The following is an 18414-nucleotide window of genomic DNA, read 5'->3' on the forward strand; positions in this document are numbered from 1 at the left end:
GTATTTTTGTCGCGGCTTGTCGCTGCGAAGCGCAAAAGGACGCTGTTTCACTCCCTTATCCATCAATGAATTACGTCCTTAAACCAATGAATTACACCAATGAATTACACCAATGAAATACGCCCTTTTGCGCTTCGCCGCGACCAGCCGCAAAAAAAAAAAAAATACGTAAACCGAAACCAATTAATTACTGCAACAAATGACCCACTTCGGTGGCAGATTTTTCTCTAAAAGGTGTCCACTGAAGGTCCCAAAAGGGGTAGTACCCATTTTAATGCCGACAGCGCCCTGCTTCAGAAGTTACGCTTTTTTTACGAAACTCATTTGCATTTCTATTTTAATAATGAGCGCCTCCCACTCATTCACACGGTATGCAGCTTGTACGTGGTATCGGACAGATACTTGTAAAAAAGAAAGCTGGTGGTTGGGTGCACCCGTTCGCGAATTATTTAGCCCGGGGATTTAACTGAAACACCCTGTATATATATATATATATATATATCCCGCGTATATCCCCTACAGGTATCTGCTGAAACATGCAAATGTTAAGGTATATTTCGGAAAAACAAGGATTTTGAGCGTGCGTTTCTCGAAAAGGCCCCTTTTTATTTCATTCGTATTTTTTCAGGACATGGTGCGATGTTAGACCTTTCATCTTACGTAAAAAAATTCTGCTTTAAAAGGCGTACACTGGCGATTAGCGCGTTAAAACGCGGCCCTAGTCTGCGTGCGTACGTGTCGGAGCCCGGCTGCCGGTACCGCGGGATGACGGGCCTCGTGTCGATGCTCGCTTTGTTTCAGCAAGGTTATCTGCCCTTAGCCTTACCTGAGCTATTCGTCGGCAAACTTTTGACGTCCTGCTGAAGAAATAACTCGCGCCTGGGAGTTGGTTATTTCCAACAAAGCACCTGAATGAAATCCTACGTTGCCGTAAAGCCGTATTTCAACGGCTAGGTCAAACTCAATGGTCAGCGAAGGTGAAACCTCACTCTTGCAAGCTCCGTACACGGTGGTACCAATACTGTACAAATACATATCGAGTTAGGAATTGCTTTTTGCAGGGTTCCCCTAAGTTCCTGCGAAGCTTGCTTTACTTCATTTTACGATATTTTTAAGTTATGCAGAGGGCTTTTAGCACAAAACGCGTGTTCTGTGCTGAACTTGCAGCAGTACATTTCTTCTCAGAGCTAGGGAAGTGGGCGGGTTCTCGCATTTGTCATAGTTGCATTAGAGACGTTCAGAGCAGAGCAATACGGGAGACGCAACTGTGGCGGCCCGTGGACGACGACGACGACGTGCCTCTGCTGCCGCGCGCTACTGCGCCTGGCAGCCAGTGATTTCCATTTCACCAACAATGTCGCCACGATACAACAGTACACACCACACATTGGAGAATACAGGCTTTGAATTCAGACATCATTATATTCGACGACGGTGAAGTGTTTCAGCTCGGGTTCGATGGGCGGCAATCCGAAGGAATCAAAGTAGATCATGTCATCCCTCATTTTCGCGTAGAGAATCCAGTGCTCCCCAGCTTGCTGTCGCCGATGGGTGTTGACTACGATTGTTCCCGGTCTATCCCGCGCAGGCAGACGATCGTCTCGAGCGTATACACCACGGAAGAGTGCCGAAGTGTAATCGTTGTACTTCAAGAGTCTCTCGATGTCTTGCCCGAACATCGCTAATCCAGTGCGACGTTCCTGTTCTTATCCACAGACATGATTCTCACACTCTCGGACAGTTTCAATACGGTCGTAGGTTCGGCCAAGGCGCGTCGGAACTTGAGTTGCAGACGAACATTTCCACGCCTGATCGGTAACAGGTGGACGGAGGATTGATCGGGATCCAGGTCGTAGTACAGTAGTAACTTATTTCCAACGTAGTGGTCATATTCGTAGGAGACTTGCTTCTCGCACAGCTGCTCCAACAAGTTAAAGTAGCTTCGGTGGTTCAGGTTATTGCTGAAGTCGAACATGTCCACTCGCAGCGTCCCGTTCACAGTGAGCGTCGCCGACTCAATGTTGCAGTTCACAAATCGATACGGGTCGCAACTTAATGCTCCCTGGAAGGCTAGGGTGGGCACGAATGCAACCACCACCTCAGACGGTATCTTCCCTGGAAATAAATCTTCCGGGCATGCATCCAGGTTGCCAACAGGTAGCGGACGAATACGCGATTCACTTCCGGACAGTGTGTAGAGAGCCTTGCGCTGCTGCAATTCCGTTTCGTGCCCGAGGAATAGGCTGGGAGACACGGTGATTTTCTTTATGTAGGCAGCACTCATGATTTCCACTTTATGCGTGTGCTCCTGATCGGTCTTCATAATGCGGAATTCGTCCGAGCCTTGATAAAAAACAAGCCTAATTTCCACTCCCAATATGAGTAGCTTAGGCTGCAGGAAAATGTCCGAGCTGATCTTGGAAACCAGGTCGATGGTCTTGCCGCCCTGTGTGGGGTTGTATTGTTCGGTCGGTCCACGAGCGCGAACGTTGTTTTCCGATTGACGCGCTTCTTCTTGCGTGTACAGACCTGCTTTATGCACGGTATTTTGCTCCGTGGTGCGGGCGTGAATCAAAATATCCAGGTAGCTTCTATATCTATACAAATTATTATTCGTAATCATGATCTGATTCAAGAAAACGGCTACGTTCTTGAAAAGCGAGCTGGCGAACGCGTTGACGGGGTAGACCTCGTCGTAGGTCGTCCGATCGCCAGCGTGTGTTTCCGGTAGCGACCCATCGTCACGTACGATGCGGACTTTCGTCACTATGTAGCGGAGTTCAAATCGAGATAGTGATGCCCCAAATTCGAGAGCTGGAACTCTATGACGGATGATATGTCAGCGAGGAATACGAGGTATTCTACCTCGTATTCCCTCTTCAGTATATGCCATTGCGTTCCCGGCATAGAAAATAATTGTGTTTCCGACATGTCCAACAGATGAGTGTCCGGATGTACGACGTTAATCGTGTCCATCTCACAACTAAATTGTGGCCGCGCAACCGGCGTGATTTATGCTGTCGAAGACGTCCGGTTTTCTCCTCTTTCTCCGCCCGGCGCTTCCGAGATCTCGGAGAATTTCGTGGCCCGTATCTTTCGCCAATCTTTTAAGCGCTCTTCGGAAAGAGTCTCCCTCCGACAGATTTTTGGCCACGCACTTAGCGGCGGCGACAACCGTCTTTTTTAAGTAGGGCTATACGCGTTTAAAGAGTGGAACAGCGAAACGCCGGAGCTGAGAAAAGAAATTGCCTCCCCTCTGGTACAGGTGCGAGGTGTATATCATAGTACAGTTAATGGGAAGATCTATGGTCACTTCGTCGACGCACGTATCATTTTCGGTAAATATGGTTTTCGCGCCGAAACCCAGTAGGTACGCAAAGTAATCGGATAATGTAAGCGACCCGTTTTCCCGCAAGCTCAGCGAACACTTCCTCGCACATGCATCGTACGTGAGGGAAGCCTCGGGTTGCAGACGCTCATGGATGGCGATGACGAGAGCCTCGGCTGTTTCGTAGTAATTTGGTGGAAGTGAAATGCGCCGAGTTTACGTCTCTCGAGTGTTTATGTGGATGCGGTACGTCTTCACTCTGGGATTACACGGGATGCGCTTTCAGGGTCCTTCAACGCGGATGTGCTTCACCTGAATGAGGTCCAGGAACTCGGTCGACAAGTTGAAATTCGCCGGGAGAGAGAGCGAGTAAGTGTTGTCTTTGTATTCCACCCTTGATTCTGTGTCGTTCGTCGCTCTGAAGAATTCGTTGAATGTGTCGGTAATTAGCGATCGACGTTGATATTATTCGACAAAATTAGATCGTTATTGATCACTATCACCCGGCGAACTCGCATCATAACGGCTCTTTCCTCCGCGAGCGGTAACACGTTTGGGACGGTGCGTACTCTACCGCCCTCCGGGTGATCTCCATCGATGTCGGCGATTTCAAAGGCGAGATGCAGCGGTCTGTCGATTAGTTTCGCCGAGCGCGCACCCGACGGTAGCTTAAAGGGGCCGTAAACAGGTACAAAAGGTGCACATTTCTTTCTGTTATATGATTGAAACTTAGGCAGTGAAAAATCCTTGCAATTACTAACGCTCAAAAACAAAAGGGGCTTGCATACGGATGAAATATTCACTGCACTCTTTCGCATTTTAGCTCCGCCCCGCGCTCTAACTTTACGTCATTTTGACGTAGAGCTTTCCTCACCAATTACGATCGAGTGATCCACGTATGATTCCAAATGCGGAATTGGACTAAATGAACGTGAATCCTCTTCTATTCAAAATCTAAACAGTTCTAAATCTAAACAGCCTCAAACAGAAAAAGAAACGCGTTTAATTTAGGTATCATACGCGCATTACGTTTTCCGGGTAGTAGCACGCAACACACCACGAGCGCGCATGAATATCCGGGACTGCAGTTCCGGAATCTTAGGTAGGTGCGCAAAGGAACAACTTCGTCATCATCGAATGGTTCCGACAACTGGGTTGCCGTACTTTGGTTTGAGCCACGCGGCATCGCGTCACCAGCTCGTGTGGTATAGTGGATAGCGTGCTGGCCATGTCACGTCGTGACTGGGAGGAACCCGGATTTGAATCGCGTCATGTGATAGCAGCTCGGCCCCCCGATTGGACGGCTAAACGCTACGTAGACATGTGACGTATGCGTGGTGGAGAGAGGCTACTCATCTTTGAAAGCAGTTATATGGGTCAATGAGCTGGCATGGGCCGAACGAAACGTATATTTGGGTATTATGATCTGCGTCCTTTCATGGGGTATCGTTATTTCAGAAATGTTTGGTGGCCTGTTTACGGCCCCTTTAAACACGTAGTGATCTTCCTCGTAAGTCCACTCTGTCCCATATTCGGGGAATATTTTATTCAATAGCGTGTCCGTATCTTCGAACGTGAGCTGTTTTGTTTGCCACTTCTCCGTTGATAGCGTTATCAGGTTATCCGACGCTTGGTTCACGTTCAGGAAGCTGTTGGGAATGGAAAATCCCTCTAGACCGACGTCGTACGAATCATCCAGGTGCAGCGGCTTATCCAACGCGATCGTGAAGTCGTTCAGCATGTTGGACGGGTGCAGGTCCATGCTGGCGTTCGAGAGCAGATACACGTAAAATTCATTTTCTGACATCGCTGGCGGGCACCCAAGAATCGTGATCTTTGGCGTATCCGAACCAACGAACCAAGTGCAATACCCCGTTAATTTTCTTCTTTCTAATCACCGTGGATATGAGTTGCTTATCGTATGAGGAAAGATGGTGGACGCGCTGGAGCTCCTGCTCGTAGAATGATCCCAGTATTTCTTTTCTCGTCGAATCTTTCACGTACACTACAGGGTGGATCTGTCTTTCTCGTTCGCGACACCTCGAACACTTTGGCCGTCCACCTTTGACCGTAGCCTTTGGCGAACACGCTTCGATCTAACGCGAGCCTCACCTAGTCCCCTACTTTATACTTGCTGTCGCGCGGGGTCGTCTTACGATTCAATCTGTTGGACAGAGGTACTTCATTTCCGGCGTCCACGCTTTTCGGCTTTTCGCCCGTGACGGAGTGTACCGAGTCGTTATAATCGGCCACTATCTTCGGCAGCGCGTTGATATAATTAAGCTTCCCCGAACTAGTGAAATGTCTTGTTATTCTTTCTCTAATTGTTGCACTCGTTCACAGGAGGCCGACTTCATTACACTTTGTGTGCTATAGTGATTTAGTGGCGACTGGAAATACTGACGAATGGGGGAACCCCAAAATTCGCTTCCGCGATCGGTGAGGAGATTCTTCCGAATTCCATGACGGAAAACTCGTTGGAAAGCTTCCTTTACGTCCTGCGTGCGGTTTGTGCGAATGGGGACGATGTACAGGTACCTCGATAGCGTATCTATGACCGTTAAGATGTACTTGTAGCCCTTGTTAAATTTATGATATTACGCATATCTAGAAGCTCTGCCAGTAGTAGAGGGGCAAGGATTACGACAACCGAGGATAGATTCGACCATCGCTATCGTCTGATATCGGATTCCCTCTCCGGCCCAGTCCGACATACAATACATCCTGAGTGAGGAAGTCCACTCCATGGAAGAGTGTTTCATCTGCCCATGCTTCCCCTTAACATAGCGTACTTTCCTTCTCGGGCCCAGACATGCAAGCAACAGACACACACATTTGTACAAGTGAAAATATTTTATTAATCTAAAGTACTAGCAATCAGCATAGAGAGGTGTAAAGTTGAAACGAACAATTTCTGCAGGCAACATTCACATTCTACACACACACACTACAAATTTTATGATATTGTAATATCTGCAGTCAAACCAATTTAATATCAAATGGATAGATTCGATAACTCGACCGGGCAGACAATCACTTCCCCAGAGCAGATATTTATTAAAGAACCTTCAGGAACACAACTTTTAATTAAGGAAGGGATTCTTAGTTCATACAATAATAATTCAAATTAAAATTTCTACCATAACAAGTCTGAGCTTCTTTATGTTCCCCTGTTGCACCCTGAGAGGTCGCGTTTGACCAAATCGCTTCCAAAACGGCACTCGAAATGGCCAAGTGGCCAATTTCGTCAACTACGGGGCTTAATATCATTTGATATAAAAATAACAGTAAAGATGTCCTAAGCTGATTTTGTAGTATGTATATGTGGAAGCAAGATCACGGGGATAGAACCTTGTATCTTCCCCTGTTGCACCCATAGAGCTCGTGTTTGACAAAATCGCTTCCAAAACGGCCCTCGAAATGGCCAAATGGCGAATTTCATCAAGTTCGGAGCTTAATATCATTTGATATAACGATGATAATAAAGATATCCTAAGCTGATTATGTAATACGTATATGTGGATGTAAGATTTCGGGGTTTGAACACCGTATCTTCTCCTCCTGTTGCACCCTGAAAGGTCGCGTTTGACAAAATCACTTCCAAAACGGCACTCGAAATTGACAGTTTATCAAGTTGTGCAATTTAATGTAAAAGCGGTATAAAATACAAAACGGTATTATTTGTATATTACTGGGCGGCTCCTGTCCTAAGGCAACTCCCTTCGTCACTGAACATAAAGTTGTCTATGTCAGCCTTTTGGAGTTCTGGAAAAAAGGACCGTTCACCTTTCGAACACCTTCAGACCGGCCGAACAGTCTCAGCGCATGCGTATTACGATAATATTGCGACTTAGTCCGTCGAGCGCCTAGGAGGGCAACTTTGAAGGCCATGGGTGCATCAGGATTAACACTCACACATCGTGCCGTGGATTGTATGTGGCCTGGAGGACGTACTGAACAAAAATAGCGATGACATTTCCAGAATTTGACTGTTTTTGTCTAAAAATCCTAGGCTAAACATTGGCGTTGTGCAAAAGTCGACGGAATCTCCATAGGCGCAATGCATTAAAATTCATTTGGCCAGGGTGCAGGAGGTTTATATTCTGCTAGCGCCTTTCATGTCTCTAGGGGTTTTTTACATAGTGTTCTTGTCTATTAGACGATGACATCTTATCAATTTTATTCTGTTTTTCTGTTAATTGGCATAACACGTTTCTCCGATTGAATTCACATCGTGTAAGGCCGCTTCCCGCATAGCGGCTGATCATAGTGGCGGAGTGCGCCGGCGGCGTGGTGGTGGTGGTGGTGGGGGGGGGGGGGGAGACCGCGAATTTTGGGATTGAACGAAAACGCTTAAACGTATGCTGGTAAAACGTTTAAATACGTATACGTGCTGTTGAACGTATATATAACAGAACACGTTTAAACGTGTTTTCTGAAAACGTTTAAAGGTACTGTAAAGCAGTAGACAAGCATGATATGCCGGTGATGTGACTAGAGACTTTGTTTCTTCTAAATACCATATGCGGAACCATACGACCGACAACGCGCTACAAATATTTTTAATTTGCCATGAAAGATGCGGCGTAGTGGAGCGGTGCGACGCCTTGTGTCAAACAACCCCCCGTACAGCGGGCAACACTGAAAATTGGTATTACCCACTATTACATCGGAACTTTGTTATTTTAGTAACCATATTATTAGTTTTCCTGCTCACCTATGCATTTTGAAACCCCTGTTAACAGTTTAACCTGTTAACCCCTGTTTTTGCGAAGTAACCCAGCGCTGGCCGCTGTTCGATGGAGGTTCTCTCTACTGCGCCTACGCGCTCCTTCTGTTCGCGGCCTCTTTCGAACGAACAAACTCTCTCTGTGAACCTCTGTGAACAAACAAGTCCAGACGCTGTCTGGCTTCTTGAACGTGTGACACATTTTTTTCAACGGCTCAGCATTTCATTTCAGTTCGCTTATCCGTTTATCCTCAAATGTGGATCGTTGTGTGGATTGCAGGGGCGGATTTTATGGAGGATTGTGGTGGATTGTTATGTCGGGCCCAGTGTTATACGCATGCAATGTGGTTTCCGCCGAATGTGTCAGAAGTACGGATTCATTTCGAATACCTAGTACAGTGTTGCCCGTAATCTTTAATTGTAATTTTCTAATTAATTGTACCGTCGATTGGAATGAAACTTGCACAGCTTTTGTCCTGGTGGCTTGGACTATCGAATAGCCACACTAAATGACATTTGATCGGTGCTGCTTTACAGTACCTTTAATCTGTGAAACGTATTACAAAACGCGTTTCTTAAGAAAACGTTTAAACGTTTCGGCGTTTAAACGTTTAATAGAGATCTCTACTCACAATAAATTCACCTGCATTAGTCGCCTGTGGGGCTACTGTACATTGTGGAACAGAAGGGATGCCAGGGCGGCTGTCATAATAGGGCAGGACGCCAGTGTTCTCCCTTGTTCGTCCTCAAAACTCTGTTCATAGTCTGTGAGGATGGTTGTGAGGATGGATCGGGTAGAACATCTACTGAATCCATCCTCAGAAGTTCGGTCATAGTCGGATTAACGAGATTTTATAATAACCAGGGAGAAATACATGGCGCTTCTATGTGCAAGAAAGGGTTCCGTAGAAAAACGATCATGAAGTGAGGATGGCATATTAACGAGGGTCATAATAACGAGTGTGGACTGTATTGGATAAAAACATATAAGCACACTTTGCATGTAATTTGCACCAATGGATGACGCATAGACTTTATACGAAACGCAATTTTGAGTAATTTCGTTTTCAATGTGGGAATACCAGTTCGCTACTATTTATCGCAGCGTGACGCCGTTCTCGGCTTAACCATGGGTGTTTCCGGGACTTCCCCCAAAGGAGGGGGAGCAAAGACGGCACCCTCTCCTTTTTTGACGGATGCTGCGGAATGTGCCAGTGTTCAGAGGCTCTTATTACGACATCAGAGATTATTCATGACAGCATATGACTAAAGAGCGCACAATTTTCACAAGTGACCTTGAAGCTAGCCCTATCCTGCCCATTTCTATCGGCACGTTGATTTCAAGAGTGCAACATTCTTGCGCGTGATGTAAACAATGGGAAGAGATGGCATTGCCTGAAGTATAAGGAACACACTTTACGAAGAAGACAACAAAAGACCCACACCAGCTCAGTCCTCTTAGTTCCTGAAACTCAAGGAAATGTTACCTTACAGTATACCTCACCAGCTCGCTTGCACTACTTCTCATCATCTATAGACAATGAAGTCTGAGCTCATGTGATGCTTTCCGTAACTAAACCTACGCGTTCATTTGCTATCAATTTTCCCATCAGAACATTATCACTTCGAGGGGGCATAAGTTTGTGGATGGACATGCCAAACCTTGATGATGGACCTTGGAGTGCAAATATTTGTATGACGCCCCTGTTCACAATTTATGCCTGACGTAATTTTGTATCGCTACTGGGGCTTCAAATAAAAGAGTAAGCTCTTGCCACAAAGCTTCGCACGCGTGGCTTCTTTGCGATTTTTAAGTTTTCTTTTCTATGAGCCGGACGACCGATATTATTTTCTTTTTTCCTGAGAAATGAATAAGTACAACGACAAAAATGCCATGCATGAAGGCCCATGAGTAGGGCTATTAATTTTACGACGCACAATTATTTTAGAAAGTCATTTTGTTTTTAAATTTATGCTGCGAAATTAACCTTTGTTGTTGCAGCAATCAGTTGTAACACAGGCGTTTAGAGCTTACCCCTTCCTGACTAGCACCGTTGTGCCCATTTGATGGCGCACGAGGCGCGTCACGCTCCGTATGGCGACGTCGAGGGACGTCAGGAGTGAGAGCGCGTTTTTCGTGTTCTCAAACCGGAGAGCTTTGCCACAATGCTTCGAGGATGACAAGGCCTCGGTCGGCTATACTTTTAGTATGTTCTGTGACTCCTACATGATAGTTTGTGCTCATTTCGATCCTTGCGCGGTTAATCATATTCAGCGTTTAATTCTCTTAATCGTGCATACGCCAGGCAATCAAGACAGTGCGACAAAGCTGTTGCGAGAAGAGCGAAAAGGAGCCGACCAAAAACGAGAAGGCGACGTTTGAGCATGTCACCTACGTTCTTAGAAATGAACTTCAATGCATAGCACTCTCCTAGCCAACCATCATTTCGAATTATATCGTTATCTGCCCTGATTTGTTGAGAACGGGAGGTGTACGCCTTTTTTGTGGCACTTATGCTGTTGATGATTGTCACAAAAAAGGCGGATGCCTCCAGTTTTCAATAAATCAGGGCAGATAACGATATCATTCGAGATTGTGGTTGGCTAGGAGCGTGCTATGCGGTGAAGTTCATTTCTAACAGTGTATTTGGTCAATCGAAAACTTGTATCGCGAGCTGTCTCGAATGCCGCGAAGAAAGTTTGGCGTGGCGAACATTTTGACTCGTCGTCTATGCTCTCACAACGCCGGATATGCGCATCTATTTCCGTCACCTGCAGACGACGTTGCGCCTACACTGTTAAAACAGAACTTCACCGCATAGCACGCTCCTATCCAACCATCATTCCGAATGATATCATTCTCCGTCCTGATTTCTTCAAAAGAGGGGGGAGGCGCATATCTGGGACAAGATAATCTGTCCCAGATAGGCGCCTCCTGCTTGTTTTGAACAAATCAATGCACAGAATGATATCATTCGGAATGATGGTTGGCTAGGAGCATGCTATGCGGTGAAGTTCTGTTTCAACAGTGTAGCGTCATGGAGTTGGAACTGGGCATTACTAAACTACAGCCTTTACGCCTTTAATGGCGTATGCTTGAGCAAAGTGCGATAGGAGCTGAATGTGAATACACTTAGCGAATTAAGATTTCAATTTCTATTGAATAATTTCAAAGTAACATCTCACCTGTCATACCATCTTTGACACATAACATGATTATCAAGAGCAGGGGTACCATTTACTAACTCAGCACGTCGGTACTGCACATATGTTCGCTGCACGTAGATGAATGGGTGAAGCCTCATTTCATCGTTTTCTTCCACACACGGGTAAGCGCTGCGAATGCAGTATCTGCATCATGGGAGTTATGCGATTTTTAAATTTCAATTTCAATAACTCTAATTCTAATTACAATAAATAAATCAACATTCTGATTTGAAATGCATGACACGGACACAGTGCGCTTTTGCCATAGGTTACCCTTACAAAATGAAAATTTACTTTCAACTGAAAATCGACTTCCCTTTTTATTGACCGTGTTGACTTCCTACTTGCTTTACTTTTTATTGACTTTAGTCAATCAAAAGCCAATTGACAAATATTTGACACAAATTGACAGCATTTTAATTGCCATGAGTCAACTGGCAGCAAATTGAATTTTGCGTTACTTTTTTACCACAGCGAGTGCAGCCGGTACACAGCCGTAACGGTTATCAAGTAACAAGCACTGCGATCCCCATCGCCAAATTTCAGCAGGTACGAAGCCGTCACGTCGGTATGGAACGGCTTTGTGCCAGCTGAATAATGTGTGCCTCCTGAACCGTATACTCGTGTGCTTGTTGAATAATATGTGTACCGGCTGAATATGTGTGCCTTCGGTTGGAGCGTACTACGTTGCTCCGCGCTCCGCCGGTGGGGAGTGACATGGCACCGCGTATTCTTCCGCAGTGCATTCCCTCCCGCTTCCCGCGTTGTTGCCCGTTGTCTGCGCTGCAACCTGCAACCTCGCCTTTGAGAAGGATGACAACCTTGCTTTTTAAGTACAGGATTAATGTTCGCTTAAGGTAAGTCAACCTAGGTGTGATCCATCGTACAGCACCTGTGTTTTACTCGTGTTTATCCATCGAAGTACATTCTGTTGCAGACGGTGGACGCATTGCAAATGGCGGCAGGAGAGGATCGGCTACATCGGTGAAGCGACGATGTACTGATTAGTTTCTTCGTGATATGGTTCCCACCGACCCAACTACAGGCAGGGTGCATTTTAAAGGGCTGCTCTGCATGTTTTTAGCAATGTCGTCTACGTCGCGCTGGGAACACAGCCAAGTGTCCTGGGCAGAACTCAGGAGGCTTTGCTGTGTTCCCAGCGCAACATAGACTAAATTGGTAAAAACGTGCACACCAGCCGTTTAAAGTGCACCCTGCTGGTAGTTGGTTCAATGGATCCATATCACCAAGTAATCAGTCAGCACAGGACGCTTTACTGTGTTCCCAACGAGACGTAGACGAAATTGCTAAAAAAAGGCCACACCAGCCCTTTAAAGTGCACCATGCCGGTAGTTGGGTCACTGAAATCATATCACCAAGTAATCAATCAGCTAAGGACGCTTTACTGTGTTCCTAGCGAGACGTAGACGAAATTGTTAAAAACGGGCACAGCAGCCCTTTAAAGTGCACCCTGCCGGTATTTGGGTCGCTGGAACCATATCGCCAAGTAGTCAGACAGCTTAGGGCGCTTCGCTGTGTTCCCAGCGTAACGTAGACGAAATTGCTAAAACCCGGCACACCAGCCCTTTAAAGTGCACACTGCATGTAGTTGGGTCGCTGGAACCATATCACCAACTAATCCGTCAGCTCAGGACGCTTGCCTATGTTCTCAGCGCGACGTAGACGAAATTGCTATAAACCAGCACACCAGCCCCTTAAAGTGCACCCTGCCGGTAGTTGGGTCACTAGAACCATGTCACCAAGTATTCGGTCAGCTCAGGACGCTTTGCTGTGTTCCCAGCGCGACGTAGACTAAATTGGTGAAAACGTGCACACCAGCCCTTTAAAGTGCACCCTGCTGTAGTTGGGTCGCTGGAACCATATCGCCAAGTAATCGGTCAGCTCAGGACGCTTTGCTGTGTTCCCAGCGCGACGTAGACTAAATTGGTAACAACGTGCACACCAGCCCTTTAAAGTGCACCCTGCTGTAGTTGGGTAGCTGGAACCATATCACCAAGTAATCAGTCAGCTCAGGACGGTTTGCTGTGTTGCCAGCGCGAGGTAGACGACATTGCTACACACTAAACATTTTTACACCCTTTCCAGTGTAAAAATGGTGTTTAATAACTCACACCTATTTGGGTGTAAAGTCTGTAGGGTGTAAGCAGTTACACCCTCTAGAACGGTGCACCTGGTTCGTCTCATTAATGACCACTGGGAACGTACTAGACAGGGTTTCCCAAGGAAAGTGGCAGATCCCAATGGGCAATCAACGGAAACCTGAGGCTATACTTGTGGTACTTGAGTTCCATACAGGTGCACGTCAATAGTAACACCTGTTTAACTCTGGTACCATAAATATATCGCGTCAGGTTACTGTGTATCGCTCTCTTAGGCACTGGTCAACTTTTCCTGCGCCACACTATATATATAGGGTCTTGGTAGTTGGCCTGGGTAAAGAGTCGACGGGCATAATTTGCATATCATTTAATTCTGTGCAGTTCTAAGTGCTGTGTATGATGTTCAGTGCGACACTTAAAAACACTGGAGTGCATGGACCATCCTCACAGCATAGACCGAACAGAAGCTAAGGTGCTAAGTCCCATCGCTGCTAAAATTACAAAAATGCTGTGTGCAGCTGACCCGCCTTTTACACCCTATGGGCCTGATGACCTTCTCACGGAAGGGTGTAAAAAGCAGGTAGAAGGGCGTAAACAGCAAGATACACCCACTTTACACTCAAATGGGTGTTAGACAGTTAACTGTGGGGTGTAAATTGTGCAATACGCCCTTTTAACACCTAAAGAGGTGTGAAATTTTTTAGTGTGTAGATACGTGCACACCAGCCCTTTAAAGTGCGCACAGTCGGTAGTTGTGTCACTGGAACCATATCATCAATGCCTTCATAATTTGCGTACATCTGGTATGCGTCATTTGACCTCATTTCTGAATGCCCTCATACTGACCTCACACCCCTCAGGCCTCACCAGTGACTTCACTCACACAGACCTGACGCTTCTCAAACCTCACGAGTGCACTCACAGGAGGTCTCATGAGGGGCACAACCTCATGAGTGCACTCACGGGAGACCTTATGAGGGTAAGACCGTAATGGGTGTGGGCTTGCGTTTGTCACTGCCGTGGGGGTGAGGGCGATTGAGGGTATGTGCTCAAAATGTGGAATTGGGCCTGTTGGTACTGCATGCCGGATTAAAAGCGCTAAAAACAGACTAGGACAACACACACGGAAGACGCGCTGACAACAAATTTATTTGACATGAGACGCACGTACTCATTGGGAAGCTCCCTGTACCACGATAACCTCCAGGATTATTGGCGAAGTTACCCTATCGAATTTATTTGACATGAGACGCACGTACTATAAAAGAGCTCAAAAACTCCCTCTGCTTTTCCGTTAAACCAATGGACGGACAGCTGTCACGTCTGGCTCCTCCCTCTGCAATCAAAAAGGCTTCCCTAATTTACCTCTCCCTACTATCACGGAACCTTGCCCACATCTGGCCCACATCTGGGCCACGCCCCTCTTGATCAACTTTGACTGATTTGAGGAGAAAAGCTGTCTGTTGGTAGTGCCAGCATAAATGCTCTCTTTTTAGGATCAACATTAGGTCCAAATATTGCAAGGCGTCATCTGCCATCCGCTCAATCGTAAAACGGAGGTCAGAAGCAGCACACTCAAAGACATTAAGAACAGAGTCAACAATACCACTATCAGCTTCCGCTACAACCAAGTAATCGTCAACATATCTATAAATCCGCTTTACCGGTAGCAGATCAGTTTTGATGCCCAGTTGGGCGTAGGTTGAGAGACACTGCACTCTTAAAAATGAACTTCACCGCATAGCACGCTCCTAGCCAACCATCATCTCGAATGATATCGTTATCTGCTCTGATTTGTTGAAAACGGGAGGCGTACGCCTTTCTGTGACAATTATGAACAGCATAAGTGTCACAAAAAAGGCGTACGCCTCTCGTTTTCAACAAATCAAGGCGGACAACGATATCATTCGAGATGATGGTTGGCTAGCAGCGTGCTATGTGGTGAAGTTCATTTTTAAGAGTGTGGGTTTCCGGAGAATTTGCTGGTGGATATGTGTACTAAGGTTATGGTAACTAGAAAGGGTAGTACCCCGACCGGGAGACAAGCGCACGCTCCCGCTGGAAGAAAGGCGCAGAGGGCGCTCCGAGCAGGAGGTATGCGTTCTTTCCTCAGTCGGCAGTTAGTATTTCGATGAGTTTCTCCAATAATCGCGTTCGGAAGCATTTTCTTGCGAGTTTATTTTTAGCCGAGACACTACGAGCATGCAGGGGCTACGTGTATTCCTGAACAAATGCGAGGCTTTCACATGAAAAACAATAACAACAAACGCAATTCGTACGATAACAGCCGACAGATTCTAGCGAGCGCAAAAAGCTGCCGTTTCTGGTCCAATTACATATTGTACCTTTTGGTTATCCGCCCTTTCCTCAGCAATACCGGCACTTTACTGCACAAACAGGATACATTTATGACTAGAACAATCTTACAGCCCTGCCCAGAAGTCTTGGCCACTAGCATAGCAGCTACCGCAACGAAAATAAAATAAATAATAAATAAAGCTTGTTTAAATAAATAATAAATAAATAAAGCGCTTGGCCTGGTCTTCCTGCGTGCTATATTAGTTCAGTCAAGACTGTTTGGACATATTCTTGCGTACTCTTCTCTGCTGTCTGTCGAGGTTTACGCCTTTCACGTAAAAATAAAGCCTTGTGATCAAATAAAACTTGCACATAGCACCTGTGAGTTCATTTATGTGGAGCTCACAACCAACTTTGGTGTGTCGAGGCTCGAGCACTGGTGGTCAACTCATGGAGGCTGCCAGGATGTAATTTGTACATGCTGAAAAACCTAGTGAAAGCTGCTTCAAAGGAAGCAGGGAAGAGGGGAAGGGTCCTTCTGTGCCGACGTATTCCCGGCGTCTACAGCTTCATCACCCATGTCAGGATCATATGTATTCCTTCTTGCAAGGCACTGGCGACTCCAAGTTGTGGTTCCTCTTCTTGCGCTGAGCGGGCAGTTTCTTGGAATTTGTCCGGGAATTTTTGGGTCCGGGGTTATTGTGCGTACCGCATCATCTTTCAGGGTAGGCCGGCCACGCTTCATCGGCTCGATCTTGACGTTCAAGACAAGTGCGTTGGCGTAAAAGCGCGTCGAAGTGTATTTCGCAAACGGCCGAATGCGTTTGGAGAGGCATGTCTGCACTTGGTGTACGCTGATTCCATTCTTGAAACCTTTCTGGGTCCTGCTAAACGGCGAAGAGCGCAAACTTTCCAGTTGCGGAACGGTATCCATGCAGTGTCGCAGCCGGGCACAAAACAGTGTTTCACACGCTGCTTACGTTGTCCAGGCATTCAGCGTCATCCCTGTGCGCTGAGAGAACCAAGTGGTCACTTGCCGAGAGACACGAAACGCTAAACAGGCAAAAAATAGACGCGCGGGCCGGGGACTCAAGCAAAACTTACGCGCGAACGCGGCGAACATAGCATACATCAGGCTCCCAGCGCCCGCTGGCGCCGTCTTCCAGCGGCGGCGTGTTCCGATGTACGGGAGAAGCGGCGCGGTTGAAGTACCACCCTTTCTAGCTACCATACTAAGGTTTTGAAGCGTTTGGGTTCGGATACCCTTCGTTTGAGGGAAGGGTTTTCGCAAGTGACTGTTATTCCCTACACTCTTAAAAATAAACTTCACCGCATAGCACGCTGCTAGCCAACCATCATATTGAATGATATCGCTATCTGCCCTGATTAGTTGAAAATGGGAGGCGTACGCCATTTCTGTGACACTTATGCTGTTCATAATTGTCACAGAAAAGGCGTACGCCCCCCGTTTTCAACAAGTCAGGGCAGATAACGATATCATTCGAGATAATGGTTGGCTAGGAGCGTGCTATGCGGTGAAGTTCATTTTTAAGCGTGTACGTTCAGTGTGTAAGCGTTTCTTTGCAGACAAGATGGGGGATCAGTGTTTCCCGAACGGCAACACAAGCGCCTGCTGCCGAACTACCAACGGCAGGAAGACTGTTCTTAACTTCATGACCTTCGGGGCCCTGTCACGTCACCTTAACACCCGGAAAACTGCAGCACGATACAGTTTACACTAAGCGAGAAAAGCAATTAATTTTGCCTGTAATGTGTGATCTACCAGATAGCTCCAATCGCTGAACATAAAAGAAAGGAAAACACAGCAAAAGAATAGACTCGAGGCAATATATGGTTAATGTATTCCATTTCATAGAGTTTCTCTGTACAGTATCTGTTCTCAGACCAACTTCTGTGTTTCAGAAACACGTACAGAAGTCAAACATAGTCATGATAATCTATGCTATTTTGTGGATTAAAATAAATCTGAAAATTGCCGTGCATCAAATACATAATGCTGCATTCGGGACGCCGTAATGCATAATATGGCTCGGATACCAGTGGTCAGACAATTGCGTAAATAATATTTCATCACGTGCTGGAAGCAGTGATTATTCCAGACTCACCAAACACCAGTTAACTTTTTCAGCTGTGTAGCCCCTACAGGGGCTGCCTTTGCGATTTCAGCTTTAGACACATGTCGGTAATTATATGTTAAGCTGTAATGACTTAATAATGATGACTCCCACTTCCCACTTTTTTTAACACCCCTCCATGCTTGGGATTCAGGATAAGTCACTGATTGGAAGTGCTGGCTGTTTCAACGGAACATTTATCTTGTTCTGAGTTTGACGGATTCAATACGTATTACCAATCTCGTCAAGCTTAACCTTTAGCATTAAGCCAAACCTTTCATTCGCTCTAACCTTTTTTTAAAGTTTGTTAAATCCTGAAAAAGTCTCGTAACAAATGAATTTTCTTGAACGCCCCACTTGCAAACAGTTCCCCCGCTGGACACATACCAATGACCTCGCCATGTTGCCGTCCTTTGGTCTTCCCGCCTCATCCCTCGCACTCTCTCGCTTCTCACATGACATATGACGTCCGCCATGAGGAGGAGCCCGTGTGACTCGAACTACAGCCGAAAAGAGTCTTCCTACTGCTCTGGGAAGTGAAGCCGACATTGGGGGCCACTCCAGTGACATCAGCGCTCGCCTTCCGGTTTCGGTTAC

The 18414-nt window shown here is 46.4% G+C and overlaps 1 protein-coding gene across 1 annotated transcript in view; it reads right to left on the reverse strand.

The window, feature by feature from the left end:
• LOC135385509 (disintegrin and metalloproteinase domain-containing protein 10-like) overlaps positions 1–11351 on the reverse strand; it is a 147267-nt gene extending 135916 nt beyond the window's left edge. Inside the window, exon 1 of the mRNA XM_064614861.1 lies at positions 11244–11351. Coding sequence (XP_064470931.1) covers positions 11244–11295 — 52 coding nt within the window. The 5' untranslated portion in view covers positions 11296–11351. The remainder of the gene's footprint in view (positions 1–11243) is intronic.
• Between the last annotated feature and the right edge of the window lie 7063 nt (positions 11352–18414).

The sequence above is a fragment of the Ornithodoros turicata genome, chromosome 1 (assembly GCF_037126465.1).
Source record: "Ornithodoros turicata isolate Travis chromosome 1, ASM3712646v1, whole genome shotgun sequence".
Lineage (NCBI taxonomy): Eukaryota > Metazoa > Arthropoda > Arachnida > Ixodida > Argasidae > Ornithodoros > Ornithodoros turicata.